We start from the raw sequence: 17,847 nt of genomic DNA on the forward strand, positions 1-17,847 counted from the left end.
AAGCAACAGACACGGAGCAAAATGGCAATGAGTGAGTTTTCTCCATCAGTTAAAGTGATATTTCCTTTTTTTTTTGTAAGTGAGTTACTGACTGGTATAGTGTTCTATTGACTGGGTGAAATGGATTCATAAAACTACACCTGCTTAAGTAAGTACATCACTCTCTGCACCAAACTCCATAGATAAAATCAGCGTTTTTGGCTCACAGAGCTGTTGGTTATACTGCTATCTTTTTCTCTGACGTTTTTGACACTTGGGTGAATCCAAACAAAGGATTTCAAACACCGAAATCACAAAATAACACATTTGAATGTATTGATGACAGGCACAAGTGGATCAAGTGGTGCTGTGATGTAAAATTGATGATTTTCTCTGTGGAGATGGCGCAGCGGTGAGTGAACAATTTACAAAGCAACAAAAAAAGGCTGGATCACTGGATTTTATTAGTTGAGCTTTTCATTAAACTGAAACCTGATCTAATTCCCCCTGTTGCAGTAAGTCACCGTTAATTGCCCTCCTGAACAAAGGATTTTAATAAATGTGATTCGAGATCATTGTTGTTGCAGGTATTTGGATCAGAATCTCTATAGATTTTTCCTTTAGAGATGTTTGTGCAATTAAAATCTGCCTTTAGACTTTAAATATGGAAAAATACGTACATACTTCACTTTAAAAGGCCCTGCTTTGTATTATGTTCACTTTTTTTACTGTTTCTCGTTGGAAATACAGTAGAAAATCGACCTGCTCATGGCTGTGGTCAGTGTAGAGATATTTATTACAGATATCTGACACTGATATGGAGATTTTTTAGCACACAGTTTCAAGTAATTAACAGGAAATTAAGTTGTGTTTTGACTTCATGCGTCTCCCATATCTTTCGTCAGCCTCCAGATAACGATTGTCCTATGCATTTTTGTGAGGGAACTTTTCCCCCACGGGTCATTCATCAACGTCCTTGTCCTCTCGTGTACAGCGCGTCACGTCTCCTCTCTCCCTTTCCACCGCCACTGCAGCCTGGGATGTGATCTTGCCACGAGGACTCCCGTGTAAAGGCCATGGCGTTTGCTTGTCTCGCAACGCGCAGTCCTCTGGTGAAAAATGACACTCAATTTGTTTCCCATCATGCCACCTGGCCAGTCACGTAAGATCAACAGACTCGTGCCCAGTGAACCCCGACGCGGCAACATGGAGCCCCCACTCATGACTCACTCCACGTTTGGTAAACTTTGTAGAACCTCTGCATTTTTTTTTTTAAAAGTATGAACTCATATCAGTGTTTTTTAACGTGTAGCAAAAAACCCAACTTGTTTTCAAAGGCTTACAAATGTAAGGATTTGCTCTATTTGCAATGAAGCCTACTGGAGAGAACCTCTCTGATGTACTTTCACACTTTCAAGTGCCGCAGCTAAAACATACAGAATCTTAACCAGGTGATTCCTTTACTTTCATTTTCATTTTTTAACAATAAAATAAAAGGGAGCGTCACGCTTAGGGATATGTGGAAATAGGAGGTCTTAGGATATTAGATGCTATAATGAGTGTAAAGTAAGGCTGCACGGTAAATCGTTAAATTGCACTCTTCAGTGGAGGCGGAAGCCCGTCTGCAGTTGAGCGTTTACAAGGCAGTGGTTCGCATCGGCTCGCCGCTCGCTACCGCCAGCGTTTAGCAATGAGAATCGTGATCTCAATTCTTAGCAAGTGATTCACATTTTTTCCAGAGTTGTGCAGCCAGAAAATATAGAAAACCAGAAAATATAGGAAACTATATCTGCAGAAATAAAAGAAGCAAACTTTTCTTATAGTTATAAAAAAAAAGCATTATATGTTGGAGAACATATGAAAAGATACAACTGTGGAGTAAAGAATTTTGGATTTAAGAGTGAAGACAATCCTGAAAATGTTTCTTGAAAACACACAGAAAAAAAGCTCTGCCACTTTATTTGAAATGGCTAAAGATTTGTGGAAATGAAGTAGAGAAGAAAAACAGAAGAGAAGAGTGGACTCCTGCTGTGAGGCTGCAGTATCGCTGATAGAGAAAGGGGGCGACAGAGAGCATGACTGTCGCTAAACCAGCTCTCCGTTTGTGTACAGTTAACAGTCGTTAAACTGAGAACAAAATGGTGTTTATCAAACAAGTGGTTTGATATCTTCAGCACATCCATTGGTATTTTTATTTGAAATCCAAAATGAGCCAAGGGTTTTGTCTTCTGTAACGTTGTGCGTGAAATTCCACCAAATGTCTTCCCTTCTCTTTTCTTCCTAACGCCGTCATTTCTGCCACTTTCCTCCGCTTTCCTCCACGTTGGCGTCCAGGTAGATCAAACTAACCTCCTTCTCAATCTGACTGGATCTCTTCTTCTTATTCGTCTTCTCTTCTGATTGGTTAGCCCCGCCTTAATTTTCGCCATCTAGTTTTTGTTGAATCAACTTTTATATTCTGTACAAACACTTGCGTCACAACAACGTTAGTGGACAAACCAAATTTTAGGACTGTTTGTGGTTAGAAGAGATATTTTTATCACTGTACTGGGACCCTTACACTTGAACAATTGCTAAATCTCTTAAAACCTGGACTGGAAACGTAATTAATACTGTCCTATTTCATGTGGACAAAGACAAAAAGGTCTATTGGACACATGTATGTATGAGTATGAGTGTATGAGTTACAACTAATTGACAACTTGCAGGAGGTGGCCTTAGACTTTTTTATCACAGTCCTGCACGTAATGGATTTATTCTGCTTTTGATGGATTCACAAATGAAAAGGCAGACGGTAGAAGAGGGAGTGAGGAAGACGGGGGAATGAGGTGGAAGCTCCCACAGATGCAGGAAATGTCTTCTTGTTGGCCTTTAGGGAGGGGAAATTGGAGGCGACGACATGACAGTTTGGAGAGCCACGGGAGGGGGGGGAGATCTGTCTTCCACAGAGACCCCGTCTGAGAAAAGAAGATATGGTGGGGAGACGCTTTTATAGATGCACGGACAAAACGGGGCCACTCATAAACCCAAAAATTCCCCAAATGCAACTCCCTCCCTCACTTAATAAAAAAAAACCTTCACAGTGGGGACAAAAAAACTGTGAAGTTTAAGTTGCTTAGGGAGTAGAGGAAAATAGCTTTCTGTGCCACATGCTTTACTGAACATCTGTTTTTTTTCTCCCCAGTTTTGCACCATCAAAAGAACTTTTTTAAAGTTCTCCTTTCAAATTGTCGGGTGTTGAAAGTTTCATTTTGAAGGTTACTTCAGGTTAAAATTAAACTGCATTCTAAATTGTGGTTCCTTCAGGTTAAGTGGTTAAGGAAAAGATCATGTTTTTTTCTCTCTTCCATCTAATGTGGTTAAGTACTGCTTTGAGAAGTCCGTAATAACACACTGAAAGAAACGCCATTTCAAAACTGTAAGATCTTCATAGAACCACAACAATCCACAACAAATCACGAGTAACCTCCACTTACCGTAGCAAAAGGTGGATTTTCAAACAAAAATAGTATGGATGTTGCCTACTTCACTATTATTACTATAGAAAAAGGTTAGAAAAAGTTCTAACCAAGACTGCTAGCAATTAATCGTCAACTTTTTGGAATCAAAACGTTTTATTTTTTAAAAATAAAAACAAGTTCTCTGATCTACCGTCTGTGAATATGTGAAATGTGAATATGTTTTTGGTTTTCTTTGCTCGTCTATGACAATAAACCAAAATAAAACAACTTTATAGTTTTTGAGGACTTGAGAACAGTTGAAATTGTGGAAAGACACTTTGAGACACTACCGTACTCTTCTTCTGTATGTGTACTCCTGCTACGGACTTTCTAATTCAAAGGCTTTTCTAATGTTCCTTGTAATGTGTGGCTTCTATTTTATTCACGTACAATAAGGTAGCAGCCAAACAAACACTGTGGAACTCCAAAACATGTCTAAAAATGTTACTTCATATTTAGTTTTGCCATTTTCGCGCAGTTTTACTTTAATTTATGACATTGACAACAAAAATGTAAAATAAAAAAAATCTGTTTTTAAGGGTTACATATATACATATATATATATATATATATACATATATATATATATATATATATATATATATATATATATATATATATATATATATATATATATATATACATCCGCAGTCACCCTCACGGCATCAAAGTTCAAACCTAAACAACTTGTCTCACCTTCATTTTCCCCATCATTTCTTTTGCCGAGAAGAAGCGAGTTTTCCGTCGCCGGGTAGAAATAGTCATATAAGCCACGGGTGATGTCACTTTATCTGCAGGCGTCTGGCTCTTAATATAAAAACAAAGACGATATCCAACATTTATATGAGCACTTTAAATATGATATTGATTCTGCAGTATATATATCCAAGTGCCTGCCTATTTATTGCTTCTTGGGGGAAAAAAAGTCCCGTAGACTTGTTATGCTACAGATTAGAACGGATTGCTTTTAATATTACCTCCGGCGACCGGTCAACTTCCATTTGACGGGACATTTAAGCAAGAAGAGGCGAATTTTAAAGCACCGTGGTGCTGTACAGAGACAACACAGAGGCAAAGATTTAAAAGACGCTGATATGAAAGGGAAAATGTGTAATCAATAAATTGTTGAAGGAGCATTAAAGGGAATAATAGACGTTGTAGAAAGAGGTAAAAGGTGAAGATGGATGAGATTAAAGCCTTAAAATGCAAAGAGCAGGGTTCCCACGGGTCCTTGATATCCTGCTGCATGTGGTCGAGTTTGAAACCCTCTAGTCCAGCTGTCCCCGACATTTTTTTGCACCACGGTCTGGTTTCATGTAAGACGTTATTTTCATGGATCTATTAAGTCTAGCTTTCTTTTTCTTGGCAGTTGTAGGCTCTTCTTCAGGCTCATTATTGGGCTATTTGTCCTTTTGCAAAGTAGCTCTCCAAAGATGTTGAATTTATTTTTTGGTATAACATGACTGAAACGGGTACAGACGGATGTTATTGTAACAGAATTATTCATTCATTCATTTTCTACTTCTTCAGTCCTGTATTTTTTAGTAAATATACATCTCTGATAGTCAATAAGATCTAAATCAATTATTTATTCTTTCTGTGTGGCCTGACAATCGGTCCTTGGCCCAGTGGTTGAGGACCACTGCTCCAGTCTAAATACTCTGTCCTTCACTAAATGCCAGGATTCTTCAGTATGAAGCCACACATCTTTGTGATTTATTAACTCAAACAATGTGAGCATCAGGAAATGTCTGATGGCACATTAAGGCTTTTTTTTTCTCATTACTATGTTAAAATGTGTAATGTGCATTTTATTTAAAGGTCAGGTCGCCATACAAATAGACAAGTTTAAAAATCAATAAGGAGTAAAACATAACATGTCAAAATAATAAAACATAATAAATCTTATTAAAACAGCTTTAAAGTGCAAAGGTGAGGTCATTTCAGTCCCAGGTAGAAACTAAAGCGATTGTTTGTGTCGCGACTTTGTTCATTTTGTGACACAAGCACCGTATTATATTTATGTTCACCATCAACCAAAAGCATTGTTGCACTCTTTGTTGTGGAAACGAGAGTGCAGAGAAGAAACCGCCATTATGAGGAAATAACTTTTTATGTTAAGCCATGCTATTCCACAAAAGTCTCTCTATGCAAAATCTGTCAATGCATATCACAGAAAAAAATAAAAATGAATTTCTGTCCAGGATAGAAAATGGCACAATTTACCAAGAGATAAAGTTACGACGGAGTTTTAAGTCGTAGAATAAAGAGAATAAAGTTGTAATATTATATTACTATATTATATTATATACATATGTATGAGATTTATTTATTTTAATTTTCAAATTTAATTACTCGCAGCTGATTGTCTTTGCTTGATAAATAATTACTTTTTTCCTCGTAATATTATGTCTTTATTCTCATAATATTACAAATTTATTATTCTCGTAATATTATGACTTTATTATTCTCGTAATATTACAACTTTATTCTTCTCGTAATATTACGACTTTATTAATCTCGTAATATTACGACTTTATTCTCATAATATTACGACTTTATTATTCTCGTAATATTACGACTTTATTCTCATAATATTACGACTTTATTATTCTCATAATATAACAACTTTATTCTCATAATATTCTGACTTTATTATTCTCACAATATTACAACTTTATTTTCGTAATATTATGACTTTATTCTCATAAAAGTACGACTTAATTATTCTCATAATATTACAGCCTTATTATTCTTGTAATATTACAACTTTATTCTTGGAATATTACAACTTTATTCGCATAATATTACTATTTTTTTCTCAGAGGATTAAATAACTTTATTGATTTCAATTTGGCCCTAATACTCATTAAAGTAGATTGGAGAGATTAGATTAGATTACAGATGTCATTGAAAATTACAGAATTTGTACAATGAAATACATTTTGTCACCCAAATCCAAAGTGCAAATTAGTCTTTACGTTTATAGTCTGTAATAAATGAATAAAAAGAATAGTGCCGGTAAAGTACCTCAAGTATTCATTGTTGAACGTTGATAGTACAATTTAATCAAATTAAACTTGCCTGGTGAAGATGTGAGCGCTGAAACTTGGCAGCAAAAAAAAGTGTCAAAATTTGGACAGTGTGCTTTGTTTGTTTTTTTATTTATTTATTTATTTATTTATTTGTATTTATTTAGTTCTCTCTCAGCCCAGCGTGTCTCCTCCTGAGGCTAATCTGTGTGATGTTAAAGTTGAGTCACCACAGTCGGGCTTTGGCTGGTGAACACAGTTAAATTAACTCCAGTGAGTTTTCTGCTGGCCTCAGAAATACAAACACAATGTTTGTGTGTGTGTGTTCTCTTCTCTCTCCTCTGAAAGAAAACAACAGCGCCGCATTTATTTTTTTCCTTGTTAGTGACCTTCATACGTCCTTGGTTTCACGAAGACTGTTTGCCCCTCTTGTGCTACTTCTTCTCCTCTTGGCAAAAAAAAACATTTTCTCTGGTGTTCAGAATTAAAACGTGTCACGACAGCTGTTGCAGAACATCAATAAACTGTCAAGCGATGATAGAAAATAATAATAACAAAAAAAATAGAAAGAGGAGAAGAGGAGTGGGGCTTTAAGTGGGGGAATGAAAGAAATTGGCAGCGACTGGTAGAAAAGCAACAAATGTGTGGTGTGTGTGTGTGTGTCTGGCAGGATTTTATTTTATTTTTTTTGGGGGCAGAGAGCGTCGCGTGAAGTGGCTCTTGCAAAAACGATATTCTGTGTATGCGTCGCCGCAGACAAGTGGATAAACAATGGCGCACTTTTCAATTTGTGTCGAATCAGCCCCGCCGACATTGATTGCGACGCGTGTTTCATAAAAAAAATGTAATTGCCTCTTTTGATTCTGATCATTGATCTGAATCTGAGCGATTGTCTGCAGAGGGAGGGAGGGAGGGAGGGAGGAGGAGGGGAAAATAATTGTATTATCAGTGTCTGAAAATGTCGGCTTGATTTCCGTATCAATGTATATACAATATATATATATATATATATCACCTTGTTTGAAAAGTAGAACGTGGCCATGTTTACTGTCTCTAATTCCCACCCTTTTTCCCTTCGTCATTGTCACAATAGAATGGAATTAAAGTGTAATTTCATAGCATTTAATGTGACTTAAAATGTCCTCATAGAGGCTGGAGTGTGGGTTTTTTTTTATGTGGGAGGAGGGGAGTCGCCGACCTCCGTGACACGTCCTACATTTCTTAAATTGTGTGTGTGTGTGTGTGTGTGTGGAGGCAGCCAGGCGACATATCCATCCTTGACCAGTCTATGGAGACATTAGCTCACACTAATATTTGTAGTAACATTTTGACATGTTTTGGGGGAAGCGGTATACAGCATTTTCTCATTTTGTGGATGCATGGTATGGTAAAGGGCAGATAATTTGACCTCGGGAGAAAAGCGAGCAACATTTATTTTCCCCCACAGCTTAATAATGATACACATGCAGTTAAATATACATATTTATACATATAGAAAACAATTTATTGAGTGCTGTTGCAGCTGCTGTGTGTTTGCTTCCTTGATTCCATCATGAAGCGCAATACCAGAAGCAGATTGGAAAAAAAATATACACAACCACACAAATTTAAGAGTTCCAGTAAAAAAAAAAGAAGAAGCTACAAACTGTTTGACAAAAAATAAAAAAAAAGACAGTGAATTGTCAGAAATCAGAGGTATTTTTTGTCCTTTATACAAAAAAGTACAACAAAATAATATGCAGTCCCATTCAAGGTTATTATGGTCTTTCGTTTATTTTGTTCCTTTCATGAAAGTGTTCAAGAGCACAATACAGTACAATGTTACACAGATCCATAATTACTTTTCATGATTGGAAAGGAGCCGTGAGAAGAATATAATTATTTATGTCTACCCCAAAACATTTTTGTTAACTGAAATGAAAATAAAAGCTAGAGTTTAAAAATTGACTAACAAAATTACTAACTTTCTAAATCATCCTTTTACGTTTTTCTCTGCCTTGCAAATTTTGAAAGGTTGTATTTGAGAATCAATACCTTATTATTGATTAGTACCTGGCAAATACTCCATATTACAAAAAACTAACACTAAAACTAATTAGAACTAACTCTTTTTTTTTAAAAAAAAAAACAAAAAGTCAAAATATAAATAAATAAAAACTAAAACTAAACTATTAGAACCATGGTCCTATTCGGTGCAAACAGAGCAATCTAAGTCTTACCTAAACTTTACTTAAACTATGTAAAAGGAAAGGAAAATGATGTACAATCACTAACGACAATAACGTGAAGAGGAAATTATTGTTTGGTCTGGTGATAATGTTGACATTGTCTTTAATTTCCAACTTTTTTTTGACTATTGTTGGTGTATGGCAGCTCACACATGTGTATGGCAGCTCACACACGTGGGTTTGCCAAGGAGGTTTGTCCTTTAGACAAGTCTTTGTCTAAAGTCTCATACCATCATTAGCTGTGTTGTTTAAGCAGTGCATGTACACAGTAATGACCACACAGTAATAATTATTCTGGGACACATTGAGAAGATACAGGAAACATGCACGCATGTATTTTTTCCCGTATGACCTGACCTTACACTTGATTAATGACACAACCCCAACTTACACCTGGAGTGGAACCATAAGTAATGTAAAAACAGGTAATGTTGTGCACGGACGTTTTAGAGTGACGGACTGGAAGTCTCGGAGAGTCCGAGATTGTTCATACTGAATAATCTGATATAATAATTTAAATTTTTTATCTTTTAACTTCAATTTTTTTTTCATAATTTTGACTTTTTAATCTCATAATTTTGACTTTTTAATCTCATAATTATGCCTTTTTATCTCATAATTTATCTCATGACTTTTTATCAAGGCTAAGTTTTACCTCTTCTGGCAGAAATGGGCTTCCATAGCCTTAAGACTTTTGTGGAGTATTTTACGTCATACATAACAAGAGTTATTCTGCTTTTTAAATGAAAACGTGCTAAACCCGTTGCTAAACAGCCAGAATCTGCAGCGAAACTCTGCTCTTCAGGAATGTTCATTTGTCAATAAAATATGGCTGTTCATGCCTTAATGGATTCCTCAGCTGCTGCTTTTTCAGGGATATTCTTTGAAGAAGAAGACTGCAGCCCTGAAGGCCTTTTTTATGCACTTTCACTAAGAAACCCCCCCCCCCGTAGATATTTTGAAACAGGTGATGAGAGTGCACCTTCGACTGACTCTCGTTAAAGCCTCAATTATTCACGCTGCCCCGGATTAACTCGGAGAGTTCTGTCGCATATCAAACAAAAAGCATTTTTTTGACACAGCCCCAGACGAAGTGTCACCATCTTCCATGCGGCTTGGATCTGAGCCTGAGACAGGGGGGGAAAAAGCAAACAACAACGTCTTTGAATGAAAAAAAGGATGTACAGCCTTTCATTAGTTCCCCGGCACACAGAGACACGCGCGCTCATTAATCAGCCACAATACCAGTTTGATTCTTTGTGTATCTGTTTGTATAATCCTAATGAGTTATGCAAATAAAATAAAGTTTGAATTAATTTTAATGAGTGCGTAACAAAAGAGCCGCAGCCAATTAATGAAATTCCTTCTCTTTGAAAAAATGACCCCTTCCCCCTCACCATTCCCCACCCCCTTTGTGTTGGAATATAAAACAGAGGCATTAGAATATTCATTATTAGGATGAAAAATGTAAATATGTAACACTGAGCGTGATGTGACCATATGTTCCTCTGGTTGAAATGTATAGTTTAAGCTCCAAAGCACAATTCATTCTGATGCCTGTGGGGACTAAAGGGAGCATAAAGGCTTTATATTGTTATTATTATTCTAATAATATTTGCTCCTTATCTGTCACCAGTAATTTCCATTTTGAATTTTAAGTGCATTCTCTGTAGCATTTTAGCCACAACGGCACACGATGATGCATGTCATACGTCTTGAGAGTTGCCTTACCGCGTCACGTAAAAGTCATTAAAGCGACACACAAGCTCGGGATAAGGATCCCCACCCCCCCTAATGAATGCGAGGACACAGACAAGAGGGGAACCATTAACACTGTGAATAAGAGTCTTATAACAAAGGTGAGACCGGTGTCACGTTGTTAATAGCCACAATTATCCATCAACGAGCAAATGAGCCGTCGATGCTGCGTCGTGGCTCTCAATCACACAAATCAGCCGCCTGATTGTTGTGCCACTGCGGAACGAGCCGCCACCTTCAGACCCGCTCCGGGGCCACGTACCATTTCTCTCGTGCACCTGTTTGCCCCTCGTGCTCATTAAAGTCATATAAAAAAAAAAAAAACTCAACTTTTAATCATGTTCCTTAATTACCACACTTAGAGTGAAGGCTGTAGCATCAGTAATGTGGCCACGTTAAACAACCATATTAACAAGATGAAGGATCAAGTCAGTTGTGACATGAATGAAAGAAATGGACTTCCTTGGCCACTTTATTAGGTACACACAATGTGTTGTGCCTTTGTTGGATCATTCTCTATAGAATTCAGAGATGGTTGAAAATCCCAGTAAATCATCAGTTCATTTTACTTTTCTTGAGGAACCAGCAGTTTTATTTGTGTATGGGCACGTCTTTCTTTAGGTTATCTGTTCAATTCACCCTAAGTAATCATTTCTTATCATAAACAACGTGGCGTCCACCCGTTCTCGTGAGAGTATAGTGTGTGTCCAAGTGTTTTTTTACGTTAAGTTACATATTCACTGATTTCTTGTCACATTTGTGTTCTGGAGAACGGCGAAAATAACAGTATACAATTATAAACGTATAAAAGTCTATGCAGATGATGTGATTTTCGTGGGGAAAACCAAAGCTACTTTGACACATAGGTATTCTGATTTTCATAACATTCCCGTGACTTTGTTAACGAAGTGTTTCTCGGGCTCTTATTTGTCGTTAAACTTGTTTATATTTGACACAATCACAATGAGGTTTTTCAAAACCACTGCACTAATCAAACATGGCACTAATTTGATTAAAATGAGTTTGTGCATTTGTTAGTCTGACATCATAATCAAGACATTTTAACGTTTAGATTAAGAACATTCACATCTTATATATATATATATATATATATATACTGTATATACAGCAATGTCAGAAAGATTGCCTGTATTTGTAAAGAATAAATCAATATACTTCAGATTGAATTTTCTGCATTGTAAAGATTAAACAGTGAGCAAAGTGTGTAAAGTGTGGCTCTGTCCTTCAGTGGATATGACAGCTCGACTTCATTTGACTTTAAAGAAATTAGACTTGTGCAAACACGCTGCAGGAGGCTCCGTTTAAGCCCATTTTACATGCTGCCGCGAGGCAGTTGCCTTTATACGTCCTACAAGTAGCTGCACATCGCACTGGAGCTACAGCAGGAGTGTGTGTGTGTGTGCGTGTGTGTGTGTGTGACTGAGAGCAAGTTAAGAAAAAAATTATCTACAGCATGACTGTACACAAATGTGTGGAGAAACAAAACAAATCAAATGACTTAAGAAGAACATCTATGTAATTAAAACTCACACACACAAACACTTCACTCCACAGTCACACAGCGATGACTCTAAAGCCACAACAGTGTGTGACTGAGAGACTAGCAGCTATTAGGTGCGTGCTAATAAATGTACAAAGTAGGTCTTAAACAGATCCTTAATTGACACACACTGACTGACTGAGAACATCGTTTGCCAAAAGAGTCAAATTCCAGAGCAGCATGTTCTCTGCTGCTGCTGTGGTTCTGACAGAGGCGGAGGGAAAGTCATTCAAAAGATGCAACATGTAATTTTATAAAAATGCACGGGTGTTTCAAAATACAGCTGTTTTTTCTTATAGCTGACCTCAGTGAGTGACCTGAGATTCACCTGACCACAGCACAGTGTAAAAATAACAGTCACACAACAGTGACAAGCCCCGGCGTGCGCGTACAGTGCTTTTGTTCTAACCTGGATAATCACAGTGGTGGATCCGCCGTTTCTCCAAGTCTGGGTTGTTCCTCCGGCTGTAGCGTATGGAAACGGTGGTCTGGGCTGGGGTTGGGGTCGTGGTTATTTCGGGGGCTTGGGGAAGAACGGGCGCTTGACCTGAGACTGGTGCGAGACCTGAAGTGAGAGGCAGGGCTAAGCTGCTTGGTCCCGGGCCGGGTGCGTGTCCTGGGGTGCTGACTGCCAACTTGGAGGCAATGGTGGCTGCGTATGACGGAGGAGGAGACATGGTGTGGAGCAGCTCCTTCTGCCTGTCCGGGCTGCCGGGCTCCGAGCTGGGCGGAGACGGCGGCAGGTACGGCACCTGCTGCTGGAGATAATGTGGGTGTGCCTGCGGGTGGGGGTGTGTGTAGGCCTCCCCACCCAGGCTGCAGTAGGCAGGCTTGGCTGTCTCCTGCTGCGATGAAGAGGAAGCTACCGACAGATCATGGAAAGGTGCGTGGACTGTGGAAGTGTGGTGTAGCTGCTGCTGCTGATGCTGCTGCTGATGATGATGCTGCTGAGCCTCCATACTGTTGGTGTGTGGATGGTCCAAGCCAGAGTTTAGGAGCTGAAACAGCGAGCCGCTGTTGTCATGGTGGTGGAGAGCGTGCGGCTCAAACTGTGATGTCATTTCCTGTTTGACAAACACTTCTGGCACTGATTCGCCACCTTGGCTGCCTCCAGTTTGGCTGAAAACACTGGTGAAGTCCGGTAACCCTGTTAGTGTCATGTTTATGGCAGACGTTTCCATAGCAAGAGCGCCGGGGCCGTGCCCAGATGTGCTACAGCTATTTGAAGGTGAAGTGTTGGGGCAGTGCGGCTGTAGGTTGGGGGAAAAACAGGGGGAGGTGGACTCTGTTTTGATTTGAGTGAGACCCGTGTGGTTCTGGTGCTGTAGAGGCCGCGGCTGCTGACACAATCCCATTCTCAGGTAGGCGACTTCAGGGAGGTAAAGATTCATGTTTAGTGTGTAGGGGGCGCCGGTGTGATCATCAGTGAAGAAGTGATCCACCACAGATGCACCGTCTCTGTGTGACTTCTGGTGGTTGTCTGCGGGAGGGTGAAGGGAGAGAGGCTGCGGGGAGAGATATCTGTCCATCTCACATTTTGCCTGTCGGTAAAAAGAGAAAACACACAAAAAGAAAGAGATCATTTCTCTGGTCGGATTTATCCAGGTCAGACTTCAGCAAGTGCTTCTCATGAGCCATCGTGAAACTATTTGGAGGTGCTATTTTGAGAAGACAAAGGTTTGATAGCACAGTCATGGCTAAAACATTCATCAAGTAGTCATCAATAGGCGCTTGCCACATTCCCTCTGTGCCTGCAAGGCTGAACTCAGAAACACATCAGCTGCTGAGGGCAACAGTTGAGGAGCAGGAGACGGTCTGGAGGAAATGCGGAATTAGAAATGTTGCACATCTGTGATTATGATGTAGAGATGGCACCATATGACTTTCACGCCTGATAATACTTTCCCTCTTTAAACAACGTATCTGTTCAAGAAAAAGCAAAACGTCAGGAGCAAAAAAATACTTAAAACTAGTCTCAATATTAAGATTAATAACATTTTGTACTTTTGTCCCTGATGTTTTGTCCCTGTGTATAAATGTGAAGCTGAATAAATAAAGACGATACTTAAGTCAAGTGTTGAAAACACATTTACCAAACACCCATCTTCCACAGAATTGAACAGATAACTGGTTTCGTGCCTACTTTTAATCTGTAATGGCATCTCAATTATTTTGAACTTTCAAATATTGCCCATGGCTTTTTTTTACAAAGTCTTTTAGAAACCAGTTTGCAGAGTTTTCTTTAGATTGTTGTGACAGATCAGTGTAAGCGTGATAAAGCATTTTTAAATGATATTTAGGGTATCAGAGTGTGCTTTGTTCTTCTTATGATAGGTCACACGGTGGTGTGGCGGGTCAGCATAGTCCACTCAGCACAAGAAGGTCACCAGTTTGAATCCTGATTTAATAGATTTCTGCGTGCGTGGGTTGTCCCTGGGTATTCCAAAGACATGCACGTTGGAGTTAAGGTATTTTCAGACTCTAAATTGATCACAGGTGTACCCCGCCTTTTGTCCTACATGTCAACAAGGGCCAGTTCCAGCTTAGCGCATGAAAATGAATGAATTAACTTTTCTTAACACTATAATAATTACAGAAATAGTGCTCAGATCCTGGCTCATGTAAGTGATCTCAGGTGTTTTTTCCACCCCTTCTGTTAAACTTTTATGCATCAATAGAAAAGTAATAAGAGCAACACAGTTACTGAACAAGATATGTATGACTATTGGATTGTTGCACTGAACCGGAGCAGAGGAGGTGAGTAAAAAACAGCTGTGAGTGAGAGACGAGCAACGTTTATGTCCTTTTGCCGGCAGCCTTTACTCCACTTAACTGTTATTTTACTTCACTATTTAGCATTTCTGAACATATTATAAGGTTGAATTAATTAATTTGATTTAGTATAAAAGTGGAAAACCACCTCACACACAAAAAGTAATGCTTATTTAGATTGATTTAATTCATTCTATATTTAAAAATTTGTTTGAAAATCAAATGTTTGTGTCCACCAGGTGTTGGAAAAATAGGGATTTTTGAGACTGGACACATAATGTGTTATTTACTTTAGTTGTGAATATGTGTCCAATTGAGGTAAGTAAGCCAGAGGAAGCCACAGGGGAATTATTCACTCAGCATGCAGTGTTTTTTCACTTTTTTTTCATTTTTTTCCAGCACCTGTTTGTTTTTGTCTGTGCAGGGAGGGTTCTTTTCTCCTTCTTTTGGTCAATTAATTAATTTACTTTTTTTTTTACAGTCACATCATCCTGGTGGTTGCAGGTCTGATTTGAGTGGTATAAAAGTTGGAGAGAGAAGCCCAGCACAGGATAAAACAGCAACATGAAAGGGAATGGGGAAACACCCATGCCTCCCTGCAGCAGCAGCAGCAGCAGCACAGTAGTATCTGGGGATGGGCTACTGCTGCTGCTACTACTACTGCTATTTCTAGGCTCCTTATCCCACCAGCTGTTGTGCACAGACTTGTGTTCCCCCCTCTGCTGCTGCACAAGTTTCCTGCTTTACTGCGGTCCGAAGTTGCCGGGACCTTTTAAAAGTGTCCGGCGCTGGAGTCAGTTGTTGTCAGGCTGGGATGGTGGTGAGAGGAGGAGGTGGTGGAGCAGCAGGAGGAGGAGGAGGAGGAAGAAGAGGGGGAACCAACACAACAACTGGTGAGCAACTGGCGGAGGAGCAGGGCAAACATGCGGTGCACGCAGGCGGAGCAGCCTGTTTTGCCTATCACCGCAAATAGCGCACAACAAAAGTGCTGATGATGAGAGACACGCGCAGCGAGGTGGATTCACAATTTTAGAGGCCATTGAAAATAAATATACACAAATAAATAAATGCACGCACATACAGGGAGGGCGTCTGCCACGCCCATTCAATGAAATACATCACTATAATGGTGTAAAGCCGCTCGGGCTTACCTGTGTGTAGTCATCCTGTCCGGCTTTCTCCGAGAGCTTGCAGTCCAAGCCGAACAACGCCGACTCCTCCAGAGGGAACACAACCGGGAGAGTCGCCTTCTGCAGCGGGTAGAAGGGATCCTCCTGCCCGCCGCCGCTGCTCATGGTGAGTGTCGCGGCCATGGAGCTCCGGAGCAACCACCGCAGAGGATCAGTGAGCGAGCGCGGAGGACGAATGGATGGATAATGGATGGATGCTAGAGAGGAAATGGAGGCGACGCGAGTGTGTGTGCGTGTGCGTGTGTGAGAGAGAGCGTGGACTTGTTAGTGATACATCCTCTTCCACTTGTTTCATCCCTCCACCGGACCACGGACACTTTTCTATCTGCTGCCTTTAGGGCGGGGCCACGCACAGTAAATACAGCTCAGGCTCCGCCCACCACACGTTCAAATAGGCTTTGATCATTCATTCACCGGCGGCCACCGCCCTGCGCTCCGTCTGCACGCATACACGACTCAAAGCACACACACACACACACACACGACTCTAAGCACACACACAAGAACACATACACACCCACTACAGTAGAATAAATACCGGCCTTTTAGTATTAAGAACTTGTTTGTTTTTATTCTTCCTCTAAAATATTTATAAATAAACATGGAATAAAGAGTATTTGACTTTTTTTGTTTGTAATTTTTTTAAATTTCGAGTTGGGGTTTTTGTTTGTTTATCTTTAACCTAACGTGGTAAAATAACATATTTAACAAAACAACAATGGCAGTCGAATTGCTTTAAAATGAAAAAAAGATGAATAAAAAAACAGAAATGAAAGACAATTAACAACACATCAGAGGTCACAATGTCGCCCATCAGGTTTTTGCAGTCCAACATTTTGTTTATACTTTCTATAGTGCACATGAATTAATAAAATTGATCTTTATAATGAAAAAATATGACTATCATTATCATTAGGACTAAAAGTGTGTGCACACATTGAACAGACAGGACTCGTTCAGCTTCTGTGTCATAAAGAAACAGTAAATCTTTGATGTCAAAGGCACCGAGACTCCATAATCACATCAGCTCTGTCTGACAGAGAAAACTCTGGACTCTCTTATGTAACTTAACATACACAAACCCCTGCACCTCTGTACTCTATATATACTCGTTTTTCTTCGTATAGCTGTGATCTCCTTTACTTTACATGTATACTTCATCTATTGTAGTTTATATTTATGAGCTTGTGGTATCCTTAACTAGAATCATGACTAGCAATACTCATTTTCTATCAGTTATAAATGAAAATGTTAAACACTTCCCCGTCATGCAAGGTCACCAAATGCAACGATATTACCAAGCGATAAATGTGAGTTTTTAGAAGGAATTTAAAAGAAAAACATTTTCTTGCATTAGATCATCGACCAGTTACCAGCTCATTTTGTGCTCCAAATCTAATCTGGTTATCTGTCTCAGTCCCAATCACAACTCTTAACAGTAGCATTCAGGATGACTTCTCTCTCTAACATTATATAATGTTGTTTTCCTTCGTTTATTTAAGGTCTAGTGTTGTTTACAAGTTGTTGAGTACAATAAAGTATCATCCATCTATCTTGTACATTTTAACACCAAAATATAAACAAGTACTAAAAAAACTTAAAATAAAACATACATTATATAGACCATTAATACTGCATTTAAGTTGAAATGTATGTGTTACAGTATATGTTGGGTATCTATACCTATATCTATATTATATCTATATATATTCATTATAAACAGTTAAAGCTACCATCAGACAAATGTCTATTTTGACACATATAACCGTTATAGGTCAGTTATTCCAAAGAATGGGTCGGGACCCACAGACAGGTGGTGGGGGATTT

The 17,847-nt window shown here is 39.1% G+C and overlaps 1 protein-coding gene across 1 annotated transcript; it reads right to left on the reverse strand.

Annotated features, from left to right (window-relative positions):
- Positions 1 to 12,462: 12,462 nt before the first annotated feature.
- On the reverse strand, positions 12,463 to 16,336 carry LOC122766027 (Krueppel-like factor 5). Its single transcript, XM_044020610.1, has 2 exons — positions 15,982 to 16,336; positions 12,463 to 13,599 (listed from the first exon to the last, which is right to left on the reverse strand). Exons 1-2 carry the CDS (start codon positions 16,141 to 16,143, stop codon positions 12,463 to 12,465), a joined length of 1,299 nt encoding a protein of 432 aa, XP_043876545.1. The 5' UTR covers positions 16,144 to 16,336.
- Between the last annotated feature and the right edge of the window lie 1,511 nt (positions 16,337 to 17,847).

This window comes from Solea senegalensis, linkage group LG1, assembly GCF_019176455.1.
Source record: "Solea senegalensis isolate Sse05_10M linkage group LG1, IFAPA_SoseM_1, whole genome shotgun sequence".
In the NCBI taxonomy this organism is placed as follows: domain Eukaryota; kingdom Metazoa; phylum Chordata; class Actinopteri; order Pleuronectiformes; family Soleidae; genus Solea; species Solea senegalensis.

Bases quoted from the DNA above. Each gene is read 5' to 3' on its own strand.
- LOC122766027 (XM_044020610.1), bottom strand. From the start codon at position 16,143: ATGGCCGCGACACTCACCATGAGCAGCGGCGGCGGGCAGGAGGATCCC. The intron at 13,600-15,981 runs GTAAGCCCGAGC...TTTTACCGACAG, and splicing joins GACAGGATGACTACACACAG to GCAAAATGTGAGATGGACAG.